General features: G+C 40.0%; 1 protein-coding gene across 1 annotated transcript in view; it reads right to left on the reverse strand.

Annotated features, from left to right (window-relative positions):
- Positions 1 to 18,552, reverse strand: part of OTOG (otogelin) — a 1,045,291-nt gene that overhangs the window by 83,795 nt on the left and 942,944 nt on the right. Inside the window, exons 53-54 of the mRNA XM_085647044.1 lie at positions 13,698 to 13,817; positions 9,563 to 9,608 (exon numbers count right to left, since the gene is read on the reverse strand). Coding sequence (XP_085503170.1) covers positions 9,563 to 9,608; positions 13,698 to 13,817 — 166 coding nt within the window. The remainder of the gene's footprint in view (positions 1 to 9,562; positions 9,609 to 13,697; positions 13,818 to 18,552) is intronic.

Below are 18,552 nucleotides of genomic sequence, written 5' to 3' on the forward strand. Positions count from 1 at the left end.
AGACGTGATTATTATAAATTTTAGAGACCGTAGGGTATTGCGTCATATCGCAGACTGGTATACCCCGACCAATGGTGTAGGCATTACCACTCATGCCCTAAGTTATTTTTACCCTCGTTCTCTCCTGTTAAATCCCCCAAAATTATATTAATTATCCGCGGCTAACACAGAACCCCCTCACCTTACCTTTCCAACTTCAAACAGATATGCTATTCTTTCTGGCTTGGATGACTTAGACTGACGCTCAAATGCTGAAAATGAGATTGGTAACACTGTCATCTTGAGCTCTTTTCAAACCATCTTAGATCTAGATCTTCTTAACCATAAGACCAACTTTATGAACCTCGATAAGCTCGAGAAGAAGTCAATAAAACCTATCGATTCTCGCTCTCTAAATTCCGAGCATAACTCATTAACCGACAGTTTAATATCCAATTCACTCTTGAACCAACATTTGATGAGCGATACTTTATGCTTATTAAATCCTTGCCAGATACAGGAAACTATTGAGAACCCAAAGGGTGCCATGAATGGCAATATTGGTATTAAAAATAATTCACTGGGTGAAGGCCTATTGTCTTGGAACGTGGCAGGTCTCCTCGACAAATTGACAAACCCTTTAAGGGTCCGAGGCATTATATGCCTCCAGGAAACTTGGAATATTAATGAACTCCATCTTTTGGGATACAAGACTCTACATACCCCAGCCCTTTCTAGCCTATACGACAGAAATAAGGGCGGCTTAGTGACTTATATATCCGAAGAATCTGGATTATTGCACACAAACTTTATTGGAACTGAAAACTACCAGATTATCTCCCTAATAGGCGGCTGTTTTAAAAACATCACCCTTGTTAATTTTTATAATAACATCACCAGTTCTCGCCATGACCTGGTCCTTAATGGCTTAAAGGCCGACTTAATTAATATTGAGTCTCATCTTAAAACCGATATGTTGCTTATCTGGGTGGGGGACTTCAATTGCTCATTGTGTCCACTGAGCAATGAAGGCACTTGTGGTCTGGATTCTACCAGTGGCGATTCCTCTCCCCATTTCTTGCATACCAAACTAGGAGATCTCTTAAACGGCTTAATATTTCACTTTAACCTATCTTATATGAACGAGCTGTGTTGTCCATCAAAGTGTTTTAAGCCAACCTTTAACAGGAGAGGTTGCCACTCCATAGTTGGCTATACCCTGATATCCTCCAGGTACAGAGAGATCATATCAAACTGGGATACACTTGATTGTGCCATTAGTGACCATTATCCAATAGCGGCGACTTTAAAATTAACCTCAACAGCTGATGATGATGTAAGGGTAAATTTGTCCCATACACCGCCACTTGCTTTGGGAACCACCATGGGGCTTTACTTAAAATGGGATAAAGTAGTTCCCCCAGTCTTCCTCAATTCTCTGATTAATAACACATATGAGCACATACAGACATGTCTGTCCACCACAGAAAGCCCTCAGGCAATTAGGTACTCTTTTTCCGTCATTTCGTCGGAGATCAAAAAATTACTTTCTAGAGCTCCAAGGAAAACCTCACAAGGCAGCTCAGGTTAGTTTAATAGGTCCTGTTCAAAAGCCTTGAAACATTTAAAAAACATTTTAAAAACTAATCCAAGAAACCAGTCAGAAATACGGCTGGCCAGACAAAAATATCGCGCTGCACGGCTGACGAGAAAAAATCAGTTGAAAGCAGAGGCCTGGTTAGCTTTACAGGAAGCCTCTAATAATAGGGACAATACCGCTTTCTGGAAAGCAGTTAACGCACCTTTTTTGCAGTGCACGCAGTCAACAAAAGTTGACATGGCCATAACCGCTGAAACTTAGGTTAGCCATTTTGGCACCTTATATGATCTATTAGACCACACAGCGCATGCAGGTATTTTGGATATTCATCATAACCATCATAAAGAGCTGAATGTCCCCAGCCCTTTTCCTATAGACCTTACTTTCGACTGTGCTGAGGTAGCATTGTCAGAAAGCCCTTCTGGGATCAGAAGTAGGGTTGATTTCAAAGCACTCTGCATGTGCCATCGGATCATCAACGGGAGGTCTCCTCTCCCTTTGAAAGGACTGCTGACACCTTATGAACCGTCCCGCTCCCTCAGATCTTCTGGCTCGGGACGCCTTGTTGTCCCCAAGGTGTCCAGAGCACGGATGGGCGGAAGATCCTTTAGGTACCTTGCAGCCGTCAGATGGAACACATTACCCTTAATATTGCGTCTCGAACCATCTGAACTAATCTTTAGAGCCAAGCTCAAAACTACACTATTCGAACAGTAAAGTATTCCACTTCTGTAGGTTCCAGTTAGCAGCCGCTCCTTAGCGCGGGGACACGCCGCTGTGCGTCACCAAGCGCTTTACAAAACTCCCTAAATAGAAATAGAAATAGAAATAGGAAGGCTCCTGGTCCCGACTGCGTACCTATCGATGTTTTTAAATCACAGCTGGACCTGTGGGCTCCTCTGCTTACTAATGTTTTAAACTCCTTGAATATTATAGGTTTCATTGATACATGGCCTGAGGCGGTTGTCGTACCGATCTTTAAGAAAGGCGATAGGAACAACCCCTCTAACTATCACCCTATTTCACTGCTCGACTCCCTAATGAAAGTCGCTGGACGAATTATCCTAAATCGGATCCATGACTGGCTGGGTGAACAAGATATAATTTCCAACTTACAATATGGTTTCAGACAGGGCAGAGGTACCACCGAGCAAGGCTTGAATTTGACCCTTATAATTGCCAAGTACATCCAGGCAAAAAAGGGGAACCTCTTCGTGACCTTTGTAGATCTTAGTTCTGCATTCGACTGCGACGATCATGAGCTCCTTTGGGAATCCCTTGCTGAGATTGGCATAGAGCCCCCTATCCTTGCATTCATTAAAGAGCTCTACAGGGGAGCATCAGCACGTGTCAGGTATGGTAGACAGGGAGAGTGTTCCGACAGGTTTTATATCAGAAGAGGTGTAAGGCAGGGATGCATTTTAGCCCCCCTGCTCTTCACCCTCTATATAAACTCTGTCGGCCATTATCTTAATAGAAACTATTATGATTATCCTACCATAAATGGGAAACCCATACCCATACTTCTTTATGCGGATGACGCTGCAATTATGTCACAGACACGCATGGGGCTTCAAAGGGCTGTAAAGGATTTTACTGAGTTTATGTCACAGAGAGGTTTAAAAATCAATGCATCTAAAACTTTCACAATGTCTTGTGGCCTAGGAATCGGAAAGAAACAATGCTCCGTTTTTATAAGCGGCAATAAGCTGGAAAGCGTTGATAGGTTTCCTTACCTGGGCATCACTTTCGACAAGAAGGGTACTTGGCGGGCCGCTGCCCAAGCTAGAGGAGCAGCATTCTCCAAAGCCTTGGGCGCATTGACCAATTTTTCGAAAAAATTGGGGGGACGCCCGATCACCCCCTTATTACAGATCTATGGCGCCAAGTGTGTTTCGACTGGCACATATGGATCTGGGATTTGGGGAATAGAGCAGGCTGATTACATCCAGCGCTCTGAAAATTTATTTTTGCGCTATCTCCTGGCCACCCCACGTGGCACCTCTATATATGTAATGCATAATGAACTTGGCCTGACATATATCACGGACATTATAAAATCTTCTCCCCTCATTTTATGGCACAAAGTCTGGACTACCCCCGAAACACACTTTAATAGGGAAATTATCACTGATTGTCTCAGTCTGAATGAGGTTGACAACATCAAATGGTTGAACTATGTAAGAAACTTGTCACGTGATATAGGGCATCCAGAATTCTTTACTGATCCCTCTACTTTAAAAAATATACCTATAGTTACATTAAAACGATTAGTCGTTACCCATCTGGCTAATCGTCGCTGGTCCCTTGAAAAATCTAAGTGTACGGTTGTGGAGTATCAACATTCCACTATTGTTGAAGGGATGCAGCAATATCTATCTTTAATTCCATCCCCCTTCATCCGCATGCTTGTGTCTCGTTTCCGTACTGATACCTTTTTCAGACTGCTAACATTCCCCAATCAGAATTGTTGGTCCAGAGATTTGGAGAAATGTCCATGCGATGGCCTGTCAGTACAATCCAATATCCACTGCATTTTATTTTGCAAGTTTTACCAATTGCCAAGGGTCACTTATCTGAAACCATTGCTTAAATCATGGGGATTACGTTCCTGTAGGACAGCGTATCACAAATTGAAAACATTGGATAACCCATTAGCCATTGCTGTGGTTTCTTTTTATCTGAAAGTGATTGTAAGAATAAGGGCATCTATGCAGTCTTAGATGATAAAAGCTTTCCCGTATGTTATGCATTTTGTATGTAATTATGCTCATTACTATCCTTTCTTTTAAATTTTTGTCATTTTATGATATTTTAATCATGATTTTCATTGTACTTTTTATGATAATGTTTTTACATTTCGAATAAAGAAACTTGAACTGAACTGAACTGGGTGGTTTCAAAACTTTTTTCATGTTAAAGCCCACATAAAATGATTGTCCTGAATGATATGAAGGTGGTACAGCTAATGGTTTGAGATTGCATATTCAAGAAAAGGGTTTTATGAGATTTGCGCCAGATACTTTTTTGCCAGACGTGGAAGACAGTAACTCCTTTGCTGGGGCAAATTCTTGAGTGTACCATGAGACTGTGTTAACGAATTACAGTTTGTTAAGAGGGTCATGATATTAGCAGTGGTTAGAGTCAACCCATTGTATTTCGTGAATTTCCTGTGAAATCCAGTTGAGCCTAGTGAGAGACAGGTTAGAGTTATTGAGAGGAAGTGAATCTGAATATTGCATGAAGGATGTGACTCATCCCTTGGAGTATGATTGTAAATTGGCTGACCTGGAGTCCATTTGCAGGGGTTTGTGTACCTTGATTGTGAGTTTTGTGGCTGATTACAACATCTTTGTGTATGGTGTGAGGATGAATAGACAGAGTGTGTCTTGTAGAAATAATACATTTAACAGTTCCAGAAGATATTCAAATGCCCATGGAAACCACTACACGAGAGAGACGTCATTAAGCCATTCGGTTAGTCTGTGAATTGTATGGCAAAACTAGGATTGTATATGTTGAAAAAGAAAATGTTTTTGGAAGGTGCAATAGTTTTTGTATATGAGGCCTACATCATAGTGACATGATGATCAATTGTGCCAATTTCAATTATTTAATGGTGCTATAATTCTCCTATGAGAAAATCTTAAAGGAAAGAGCAAAGGTTATATTACTAATGTACTTTCTAAAGCAATAATTTACAATCACTTTTCACTTCTATGAGAAAGTGCCCTCTTTCTTGCATGGTATGCCCTCACTTTTTGTTGAATTGCTGATGTTCTGTAACTGAGTGTGCCCTGCTAATCAGGTACCCAGGGCCTATGTTCCTTCCCTAAAACTGCATTGAAGCCTAAACCCAATTGGTATCTCTGGCCACATGTCAGCCCCTAGTAAATGGTACCACAGGTTCCCAGGTCACTGTGACCAGAGAAGGCCTCTAAGGGCTGCAGCACGTCTTGTGCTACCCTCAGAGGCCCTGTACCCTGACACTCACACACTGCCTTTGCAGACTGAGTGCCTTGGTGCAAAACAAATTGAAGAGTGGACATGGCACACATCCCTGTGTGCCATGCCCATAAACCACTGCCCTGGCATACATCAGTCCTAGCTGGTTGCCCTATGTCAGTGGTGAGGGTACAGGTGCACGAGCCCTGCACCCCTACAGTGCCCAAATCCATTCCTGGGCACTGTAAGTGCAGTGCTGCCACTAAAGAGTATATGGTGCTGGGAGTTTGTCATTACGAACTCCACAGCACCATATTGGCTACACTGAAGACTGGGAAGTTTGGTATCAAACTTCTCAGCACATTAAACCCACACTGATTCCAATGTGGGATTTAATGTAAATTGCACAACAGAGGGTATCTTAGTGATGCCCCCTGAAATTCGACCAACTTCTAGTGACCTGAATTAGTGGCTGCTTAGGCTGCCACCACCAGACATGTTTCTGGACCCCTGGGTCGAGAGCTTGCTGCTCTCGGGGGCCTGAAACAATGCACATCCTGGGATGAGGTGCCAAGCCTCCTCTCCCAGGATGGGCAGGGTTCACGAAGGAGAAGCTTCAAAGGCATGCCGCATTTGTGAGCCTCTGCAGACCATTTGCTGCTTTCAGCAACTGGTCCCCACTGGTTCTACCCCCTACTTTGGGCGGGAGAACCGGCGGGTAAAACAAGTGAGGAAGAGAGGTGTACCCACCTCTGCCAACTCCAGCCCTAAGGTGGGGGAGGCGAGGTGAATCACAACCTCGATTCCCCGCCATCTTGAGGATGGGGGGACCCAGCCAACCAGGGACCGGCTCCTGCCCCCCTCCCACGGGAGATTGGCAGAATAGGGGTGTACCCACCCCAGGGAAGGGACCCATTGGTCCCTGCCCTTTACCTACCTGTAACACCCCTACATTTAGTATTATAGGGGCACCCTGAACCTTCCTTCCTCAGATCTAGCAACAACAAGAAAAGAAGATAAGAAGAAGAACAAAGAGCCGTGCAGAGTTAACAAGAGGATGATGCCCACTGACTTGGCCCCAGCCCTACAGGCCTGTCTCCCCTCGAACCTGCTCCTGCGAAAGCCCGGCATGTCCAGCAGCCAGCAACCTCACAAACACCGGAGGACCTGCCTGCCTTCACTTTCCAGACTGTTCCTCCTGTGAACACCGGACGTGTTTAAACTGCAGCTCCTGGTGCCAGCCAGGAACCGTGAATCCATCCCACTCTGCACCTGCCGAACCCGGCCAGAACTCAAGTGAAAAAACACCACGAGGAGGTCCCCCCGGTGATCCTGACCCGAGATCCGGCAACCCCTGACCTGCCTCAAGCCTCCTGACGACGCCTGCAGCCTCAATCCAGAGGACCCCCCACCACGACCAGAGCGGGTAAGAAAATCCAACGTCCCAAGACACCGCTGCACCCGACGCCCCGTGCCCTTGTGTGCCCAAACCAACGGTGCCTAACCAACCCTCAACATCCCAACTTACCCCTCGAAGTGGTGGTCACTCCTGGAAGATCCTCGTCCCCGAGTCTGCAGTGTTTCTTTGTCCCGGAGAATCTCCGTTGAAATCAACAGGGCACCCGACCTCAAAACAGCCACCTCACCCGGCCGCCCTAGTGCCGCTGAGGGTGCACCTTTGGTGCTACTTTGGTCCCCAATTTGCCCTGAGCTAAACCCTAGGCGCTTTGCTCCCACAACCCCGTGGCCTGCTTGCCAGCAGCCACCAACCGGAGCCCTCCTATCCCCCATAGGATAACATTGGGCCTCAACACTCTGCACCCGGCCACCCTAGTGCCGCTGAGGGTACAAAAACAGTGCATCACTGACCCTGGGAGACCCTTGAGTCTAACCCCAGAACCCCAACTCCAAAGACCGAGTACTTACCTCGAAACCAATAACCTGCTTTTCCTCATAGGATAACATTGACACTTTTTCTCCCAAAGTTTTGAAAACTAAGAATATTCTTTAAAAATCTCACAAATAACCAAAACGCATTTTCTCAACTGTTTTCAGGAAATGTCCCAGTGCTGAATCTAGGTATCCAGCAGTAAGTAGGAAAAGTAACGTAAAAGTAACTTACTTGTGAATTGAATTTCCTTCCATAGGATAACATTGGTGGTTCTCTGTGAAAAAGTTTCTGTCAACTTTTGAAATACATGAATATTCTTTAAAAATCGTACATCTAACTAAAACGCATTTTCTCAACTGTTTTCAGGAAATGTCCCAGTGCTGAATCTAGGACCCAGCAATGAGTTAGAAAAAGTAATCTGAAAAGTAACTTAACTGCAATTTATTGAAAAAGCCTATTCATTCCAATGTACTGTATTCACTAAGTGTTGCATACTACTGCTCCCCTGTAAATCAAACAAAGTACCATTTCTATTGCATTTTCAAACAGTTCTATATTCAGTAACTTATTACTGAAAAGTATTTAATGCTTACCTGTTCCTTGCTTGTTACTAAACATAAACAACTGTATATTTTTTATACAAAACAATTGGCCTAGAGTTCAGTTTTTGAGTGTGTGAATTTATTTGCTGACTGAGTGTGTACATCAAATGCTTAACACTGTCCTCTGATACTGCCTTACTGCTCGACCAAGCTACCACTTTAGAGAGTAAGGTTCTATCTAACTTTAACCTCTGCCTACCTCTGGAGACTCTTGGACTCTATACACACTGTACCTCACTTTGGTGCAGTATATATAGAGCCAGTTTCTTACACCTTTAAGTATTTTTATGCAGGCTCTGTTTCTAGGGTGATATGTATGATACATAATTCCTTTCTAAAACAATGTACCCCTAAGCTGTGGCCCACAGTCAAATCATCTCCGGCCTTTACTATTGCAATGCAGCAGGTATGGTTCTCCCAATGGCTTCTCTTGTCCCCATCAACGTGGTCTTTCATACAACTGCCTGAACAGAGTCTTCTCCTAATGGAAATTTGAACACAACTCCAGTCCTGAGGGTATTCCACTAATTCCCTATTCAATCCAGAATTAGGTTCAATATTGGATGCTTTGCCCACAGGGCCATCCATATCAAATCCCCTCCTTACCTTACAGCTCTCCCCACCATCTATGGTGGAGAGTGATGACTTTGGATCAAGAAACTCCAGCTGCAAAGACTTATTCAGCTCTAAAACCATATTTTTCTGGAGCTGCGACTAGCTTCAGGGAACCACTTGCATTGTCAGCCAGAATCCAATCTGACACACCCATCTTCAGGAAAGTTTTAAAAACTCACCTATTCTACATTCACCTCAACTAACCCCTTCAATCACCACTGTTGGTCACCTCCTCTGCCCCTTCTATTATTAGTCTGCTCTCATCATTCTCTACTCCCTGTAATTGTTACTAGTTATTCTCTGTGTTAAGTGTACGTATGCCTTTTGGTAAAGCAGCACAATAAAATATGGCAAATAAATAGAAAAGTTAATTATTGCACACCTTCTTATTCACAATTTTAAAAAACGTATTGAGTATTCCTACACTCTTTGCTCCTTTTGTACGAGATCCATTTGGATGTAAGTTAGTTGCTCAGGTAAATTTAGGATATGCATTTTTGAATACTAAATATCTTATTTATTTATGGGTGTGCATTCATTTTGCACAGCATGTGCTTAGTCACTACACAACTTCCCAGTGAATGTCCATTTTTGCAGGTTCATTCAAATGAATGCATGCATTGCCTTAATTGCACACTCATAGAATTGACTTAAAATTGTAGATTTTGCCAGTGTATATTTGAATGACTCATGACAAGTATAAATGCATACAATATGACTTTTTTCTCGGGTAAATGTTTCTTAGAACTGGAAAACGGTATGAGAATTGGAAAAAATGAGTTGGCATAAACAATCGTCTAGAAATATAAAAGTTGGCTTTAGACAAGAACTGTTGGGCTAATATGTAAATCTCATTCTTGCCTGCTGTCTACTCCCTCCATGGCTGCTATTCACACTTGCTATAAGAATGTAATGTAAATAGTTACTCACAAGTTTTGCAGCAACCTTCTAGGAAGGATACAATATATCCGCCAACCTGTAAAAAGAATATGAGATGAAAATTAAAAGTGATCAATCAAAGTGTTCATACATTTTGGTGTAAAAATGTATTAGCAAGCAGAATCATGCCCTGAAGCACATGCAACACTGAAAATATTCTCCAAAATGTTGTTGCTGTTAACAAGACAATGATTCATAGACCAAAATAAGCACCTCAATTTGCCGTATAAAAGCATATGTTTTAAAAACAGTAGGATAAGTCTTTTTGTCAGAATATATTGCACACAAGGCATTTCCTCAGTATTCACACATTTATTTTGCAGTGTGATTCATACACATTCGCATGACCTAAGTTGAAAACGGCCTCTAACTTTTGTTCAATTCACTCAAATTAACACATTTGCGAAAATAGATTTTCCATCTACAATACACCCAACAAATATATCCAACGAAGTGCAACCATGACAGAAAACCACTATATTTCGATGCAAGAGTTAACAACACCTAGGTCATTGCATTAGCTCACCAGGAATCTGTTTTCAGTTTAGAAGCTACACAATTATGGTGCTCAGAGATGGAATGACTGAAAAATATATTTGGCTTTATACCAGATCAAGAAAGACAAATAATAGGAACCAATTTTTGAGAATCAAGATAATGGAAAACCGAATTTGTGTAAAACCATATTAATATAAGTACAGTTCTTGTGAAAATAGTAAGACCAATCCAAATAACAGTTGAAAATAAAAAAAATATTTACTAACAAATAATTGAGGACCCTATACCAAATCCTACTCAGAGGACATTGTTTTCAATTATGCTGAAAATGAGTAATTTATTACAAATTATGAATGATTAAATATTAAAGAATGAGTAGTAAGATGAGGTAGGGATGGAGAAGTATGGTGGGGGCAAAAGAAGGAAGTGGTAAGAAGACACATTGTGTGGGGGTGATTTTTTGGAGTAGCAATATGAAGAAAACATGACCGAATGTGGCAATAGAAAGGAGTCATGAGAAAAGTGACCTAGCTAAACTTTGCATAAAAGCCAATGAGGAGAATACATTTCCAAGATGTATGGCATTAACACCTCAAAACGTTTTAAAGTCAATTTTGAAAAACAAGACATTCTAGGAATTTGTTTTTGCCAGATGATGAATGTCATTCAACTTTAATATTTTTATTAAAATCTTTAGAAGAAACGGTTTCTTAGAACTGGTATTTTATGATTTGTTTTAAAGAAAATCACATACAAATATGTAAACATATACACCATCCCATAATGCACGACTTGTAGGACGTACCTGCACTGGGTTTAAGAAATTCCATTCTTTCCTGGTCAGTAATACAATTGGAACATATCACATACTGGGAATAAGAAATTCAAACAATGTGGCATGTCAAGGTAAAAAAGATGTTATCAGTTTCAGAGCTGCATGTCAATGTCATAATCATTGTGCCATTTACTAAAGAAGGTAGTATTATTTGGCAAGGCAGTTAAAAAATGTTTTTACATATCTTTGATTCTTTATTTAATTGATAATTTCTTGAATTATTTAAAAGAATTGTTAATTTCTTTCATTCTTTTTCTTTTTTTAACAAAAATGCTTTTTCAATTGTAGGACCTTAGACCACCTTAGACCAGCCTAAAAACTTAATTCAAGAAAAAAGCTTGAATTCTGAAATTCAATAAAGTTTAACAAAGTGTTATGAAATGTTGTTTTTATTCTTCTTTTGAAATTTACCTTATAAACAAGTCTTTTTTAATGATATCATGTTTTTTTTATGTGTCCATTTTAATTTTGTAGATTGGTGGTAGGGGTGACTAATAACTAAAACATTGTTACACATAAATACTGTGGCCTAAATATGGTTTGCAAAAATGTTGCTCCATTTAGGTGTAGATTCACTATTGTGAACTCCAATTGTGCAATATATTTGTGAACGATGTTTACAAGCAAAATGTTTTTGACGGATACCTAGGCCACAATATTCAGGTACCCTATGACATTACTGAAAGTCAATGCATCTCAAAAAGTGCATATTCAGTTATACTTTCACTATGAAGTTGCACGCATGTCTTCTAATTCATTCGATACCTTTATTACAGACTAATCCTATTAAGAAAGTATTTAACATTCAAACAAGTAGTATGTATAAGGATTTGAAAAGTCTCCCACAAGAACAGTATTGTAAGTTATGGATTCCCCAGTTGCCATATCTTAATTACTTCCTTCAATTGGTTGATTTGTCCACTTATAACTACCAGAAGAAAAAATATGTTTATGGTTAACTTGAACATCTTAAAGAAATAGCAGAAATTTAGCAAGGCAATATTTTCAACAGATGCAAATACTATGGGGGTAAAAGAAGGGCATAATAAAGACATTCTTTTGGTACACAAATGTAGGCAGCATCTTTGTCCAGTTATAAAATTGCTGAGCCTTTTATAATAAATTGTGTAATGCTAATGAAATATGAGATGTATTTAATTTATCAAAAATCCTAATGCCTCAGTATTTTAAAACTTTCTTACTGCTATGCAAATGCAAAGTAACTTTGGAATTTCAACTTAAATGTTTTCAGTAGACCTAATATGCATTTTGGACATATGTATTTGTTACTCGTTAAGGAGCAGAAGTTTATGAAGTGTTTATACTACGTAGAAAATAACTCCATGCCACATACAAATAATATGTTTCAACTGGGTATATATGATAATATCAATAACTAATAGCTAAATAAGAAACCTAAACAATAGGGTTGATCATGGATATCCTAGGAATTTGCTCCATTACATCGGAGCGTCAAAGGAATGCATTTAACTATTTGAAGTGCTTGAGAGAAGATGCTAACGTACAAGCTTGTTCCAATTGATAAGATGCACAATCAATTGTTTTTGTTGTATAATTAGCCATCGAGCATCTGAATATTCAAAGTCACTGTCTTTTTTTGCCCTCAAAAAATAGTAGTTTATCAAGATATTGTTGATAATTAGTCCAGCAAATAAACAGATATTTCAAGTGGTATATAACTAATTTAAATTAATATTGAGCTCTGTAGACTAACAGTCAGGTGAGTCCCCGTGACTATTTACAAATATTTTCAATAAAGTATGACTAATATTTTCTTTATTGAATGACTCTAGAAGACCCACATTGTATCAAAGTATTAAAAGATTTTAAAAAGAATGAAGTTGCATCCCTGGTAATGAACAATGATCTTCATCACCAGTTTATTTTAATCAATATCACTTATTTGCAACTTCTACAGATGAAACAGTTGCTTTTCCTAGATTAGAAAAAAGTAACTGAGAGTTTACAATATGATTTTATTTTGTTATGGAAAAAATCCTTGAGTGATCCTACTTCATTAAGCTATTTTAAGCTGCACTGAAATCAGCTGCATAAAAGTGATTTTTCAGGAGAAAACTGAGCAAAACCTACTAATGGCATGAAAACACTGCCAAGGAAAATTCCCCTGCCGAGAAAGATTTTGTGGGAACATTCTCATGAAATAAACTTTTTATGATGGGATAGATTTACCTCCGGATGATGTAGTGAGAAGCACCCAAATTCACACTATATGAAGTGAAAATGTGTACTTTGCACATTACCAGAGAAGTTATAAATTAGCAACTATATTGACCAAACTAAAATTATTAAGGCATAAAAGCTGACATTTTTCAACATGCTTAAATGCTAAAAAGTAATTGACTGATAACGTGACCTAAATTAAAACTTGAGGAACGTGTTAAATGAACAGATGACCCTGCTTTTGAATATCCTGACCCCTAGTCAGACCTAAATAAGACTTTGATCCAAACTCATCTTGCTCAATAAATTCTGTTTAACCAATCCTAATAGATTTAGTGAACTAACAGTCTCTATTATAATAAAGAATGAACAAAAAAATGACATGTTAGAGCCATAGCTTAATGATTGCTTTCCTTTTCAAAACTGTAAGAAAATCTGGAAATTATTTGTTGCCTTTTTATACTGTGGGCTGCATTCAGGCCTCTTGTTTCTAAGTCATGTTGTGTTATGAATTGCCTGTGAACATTTACATTAAGCAAATACAGCATTTTGTCTATTATTAGAAACATGTTTTTCTTGTGAGACACTGACCTTAATACATTCAGTTTCATTAAAAGGAGGGCAGCTGATGGAAGATGTAACTAAAACTGGTCCTACAGCTGTATTTGTACAGTCATACCTGACACAATTAGAAATCCAAGAGTCACCAGGCTATAAAAACAAGAAAAAGAAATAACGTTAGAAATTCAAAAAACTAAAAAGTATTCACCTTTTTTTCATTGAGTTGATCCTTCTTTCAGTTTTTGCTTACTCCCTTTGAAGGCGGCCTCTGGCTATATAAAAGCTGGTTATAGTTTATGGAACAAATTAGAATGGGCTATTGCTACACTTTTGGGATGCTTTAATTTCAGATGAGGTGCTATAAAATGAATGATGTCAAAACGAAAATCTACAAATGATTATCTAGCATAATTTCCATGGTGCAGGACAGCTTGAAAGTGTTGACTATGTCATTAATGTTTGCATTCGAAGTGATTTATGACTTATACAGAAATAAGAACAATCGGTATAATCTGTATCTCTGGTCAATATATAAGATCCATTAGGGTTTCATCTGTCTCTATATCCCTTTTCTCCTAATCCATGAAAACTAATCGTTGAAATGTTACTGAAAGCTGGTGTTCCCAATTCAACAGCAGAGATGTGAAATGTATCACTTCTTCATCCTTCATAGTTTATAACTTGGAATTGCTGTATAAAGGAGTGATTCTAAAGCTTGCTATACAGGCATCACCACAATATTATGACACCAACAAAGATCGGATCTAGGGCTCTGCAATGAAGACAGGAGTCTAGTCCACTATTAAACCTTATTGTGGAGACTGGTACTCTGAATTTTAACCACCATGAGATGAGATGTAGGACATTTCTTTTTACTACCAAGACATTACGGCCAAGAGGAGGAGGAGAACAAACAGCCCAGTAGACCAGAGACACACAACAGAAGATAGAAGCGTGGCAGAGAGATGGAAAGCTAAACTTGATAACCAATTAACCAATTGACCAGAAGAGGCAGAAAATAACACCTCATTTTATGATCAGCCAGAATTCTGGGTTAGATTTAAAAATGAATGTGAGTATCATATCAACTGTAAAACAAGGTTATGAAGCAGAGCGTTCAAATCTGGAGTGGGAATAGACAGAGGCGAAGCAACTAATAAGCTATCTAGACACCCAAGCATAGGAAGTACACAAGAGTGAAGAAATTACAACTATGACAAATACATCAGGCTCTCACTGCAGGTATTATCCAGGGAACATGCTCTCTTTTCTTATCAGCATGATATCTGCTAAGTCACGCACTAATTACCACAAATAAGAATCAGACAACATAAAACCTCCATAGGAATAATGGCTGAAGCAATTACTGGGTGAAGAAAGCGTACAGGGCAAGTAAAAGGGACAATGGACAGACACAGTGGAACAAAAAGTGAAAGGAACGAAAAGAAAAGAAACATACAAAAGGGGAATGCAGAAAGCTTATCTCTGTCACTGTGTAGAATAAGGTGATTGCAGAAAGTTGATCTCTGCCATAGAGTAGAAAAACAAGGCACTGGAGTCCAGATGAAAAACAGGGGAACAAATAAATACAATGCTATATTAAAGAGAAGCAGTGAAACCACTAGGAATTGAGGCACTAGTGGCATTGGAAACTGGATCGCTAGCTTAAGTGGGAATTGGCATAAGAGAGATACTAGACATTAGAGCACAACAGGAACCTTATAAATCAATGCATCAGAAACCAAAGGTTACACATCGCAACAGGAAAGCAAGGAGTGAAGCTGCAGGGAAATGCATGAAGAGCAGATTTTGGGCCCAATTCACAAAAAGCCTCCACACTCATGGGGGAGGCTCCGCAATCACTGCAGGATCTACGCACTACAGATCTCATGTGAGTGCAGAAATCTCAGCATGACTGCGGAGCCTACGCCATGAGTGCGGAGGCTATTTGTGAATCAGGCCCTTAGGTTCTAGTTAGAAGTTTCAGGAAATGCAAAGATTGGTGACTGGATGGAGCACATAAAGCATAGAGAAGCGGTAGGAGCACTGATTGCCTGGAATCAATATCAATATCACTAGAGCCAGGGAGAAGAAGCTTAATCATCAAGCGCAAATCCTAATAGAAAACATCAGGTAGCACAACTTTGCCAAGCATGAAATGGTTGAAATGGTTGAAAAGCAAGAGGTTTAAGAAATAGGGCAAATGGAAGAATAAGAAATGCCTGCATCCACTGGACTAAGATAAACTCTCAAAAGAGAAAACTGTAGGCAGGAACAGACTAAGGGTCTGCACCCGGAAAGCACCAACTGTAGTAATTTTACTTTCTCTCCTTTTGAATCTCGCAAAGTGATTGAGAAGAAGGCTTTTTAGATTTCTTGAGACTGACGTCCTTAGAATGCTGTAATGTTTTGGGTTTTCAACACCACAGTACATTGCCAATTGTATATACCTCGTGTAAGAGTTTTCATAAGCCTGTGGAAATTAGAGGATAGTTCAAGAATTACTGTTGTAAATGATAACATACTCTAACTGGCCCACAATTGGGACCTCATTTGTGTGAGTGCTCTGACTGTCAAGGATACTGGATAGTTGAGGACTGTCTGGCCATGAAACATGAGCAGCAAACACCTTGAGGCAGAGGAGACTACACAAAGGGGTTGATTATGATGCCATTTAGAAGGGCTCCGAATCGGATTCGGCAAACCCGAATCTAACTAGGAACCCTTGTATCCGACCGAATCATTCACAGTTCCCAATGACCAATTACGATGCCCGGAAACCATTAGGGCTCTTCAAATTGGTTCCGAAAGGCATTTGGACAGGTTGCGTTTTTCGTAGTGGAATCGTAACTAATGTATGGTTTCTGAGTGAGCGATTACAATGACCGAATCGGACAGCCTTTCCGAATCAGGTTCTCCGGAATGAATTGGCTGCCAAAATCTGTCTTTGGTGGCCCATAGCAGGCCCCCCTTTCACCTGGGGGTACCCAAGGGACCCTTCTCCCCAACCATGCACAATGTGGCAGGCACCATGGGATGACCGCCACAGGGTGCATGATTTTCCCCAACCACCCCTTTCTTCAATGGAAGCCTGTGTATTGTAAGTAAATAATTCTTTATTTCGGTTTACCAAACCAGAAAAGAAGCAACCATACAAATTGTGAGTGTGTCATTTTGGGTTGAGAGGGCATTTCAGAAAGCAAATGTACAAATGGGAATAAAAACGCTCAAGCTGACACGATAAAATTACATTGGCATCAAATGAGTAAAACAATTCATGACTTTGGTCTCTCTAACATGATTATGGAAATAAAGTGCAAGTGAAGTACAAGTGCATCATCGAGATTTGTGCAAATCAGTTTCCAGTTGATAGCCCGCACATTAAGCAGAAAAAGAAGGGGGGAATTGCCCCTAGTTTAAGAACAAAGCTCTGGCACTAGTCACAAAACAGAATAAAAAACATAAAATACAGCCATAAAAACAATTATTAAAAGTTATAAAAATAGCAGCGTTAACTAGTCGGTGCAATCTTGATTGATCAACACAATCTATTTTAGCTGTTCATACCGATCGGCCCTTGTAGCTGTGCCCTCCTTCTAATCGCCCAAAATTTGGCCCAGAATTTCGCAGTGGCACAAGTGAAAAGGGGTCTAGCATCTGATTTTAGTATCCGTAGGGCAACTTTAGAGCTTTGCGTCCCTAATTGTCTGCACACAGGAGCTATCTATTTGCTTCTTGGCTTAGAGTATGCTTACAGGCAAAAAGTACATGCCCGATAAATTCATGTGGACATGGGCAAGAAGGACAGCCCTTGGGTTGAAGTTTGTTGTTCTGCCAGGAATTGGATTAGGCATTAATAGGTAGCCTGCCATGCCTAAACTATGTATACAGCTTCCTATTGGCTGGCACCTTAATGATGTTGAAGTAGCTTTCTAGATGACAATTCGATTTCAGATCGGTGAAAGCATCTGCTAGGCTGCCAAGTTGACTTTTCCGAAGGTTGTTCTCTTCGATCCAAGCCCAATACAGATGCTTTACTTGACTTCTTGTATATGAAGGTGGATGACCGATAGGCTGGGTTGGAAAGCCAATACTAGACAGAAGGGCATTTACTTGTTTAATCCAGCCGATTTTATTAGCGGTGTTCAAATCCAGACGATTTTATTAGCGGTGGCCTGTGTATTCGTTCAAAACACAGGCTCCCTTTGAAGTCAATTGGAGTACGACCGAATCCAATCCGGAAGCATCCAGGTGCATTCAAAACGCTCGGTCGAACTCCCTCAATTGGAGTGGTTCTGAAAGCATTCCGGAACCGATTTGGTAGGAATGCTTTCCGGATGAGATCGTAATTGGCCCCAAAGACGAAAAGTGTGTAATCTAGCAATTTTAAAAAAAGGTCTCTAAGCCAGGAAACAGAACAGCAACAGATTGCAAAGAAGAAAGATGGCAGTTAGAATAAAACCACATAGTGAACATATTTGTTTACGCTCTCCACATGAAAAAATAGGTAATTTCAAGAATAGACAAGAACCTCTTCACTCAAATAATTGGAGACACCATAATACTTGATGTAACACATGTAAATGTTTTGTAGTTCCCTAACAATCAAAAGAAATTATTTGTTAGTTAAAGGGTAAATTATGGCCATGTAGTTCTTCAGATTGAGTATAATACACTAACATTAATACTGGAATGTCATTAAATGAGATGTCAAAAAGGATAAGTGAATGTTTAATATTTTGACAGCATCAGTCACATATGGCCCGTGACTAATGCTAGGTGAGTAGGATGACTCACAAATTTCTCTACAGTGGGAAACCATTACCACTCCTGTTAAGGCTCTTGCGGGCAAGCAAATGAAATTCAACCAATTTTTGGCATTCTA

The sequence above is a fragment of the Triturus cristatus genome, chromosome 3_2 (genome assembly GCF_964204655.1).
Source record: "Triturus cristatus chromosome 3_2, aTriCri1.1, whole genome shotgun sequence".
Classification (NCBI taxonomy): domain Eukaryota; kingdom Metazoa; phylum Chordata; class Amphibia; order Caudata; family Salamandridae; genus Triturus; species Triturus cristatus.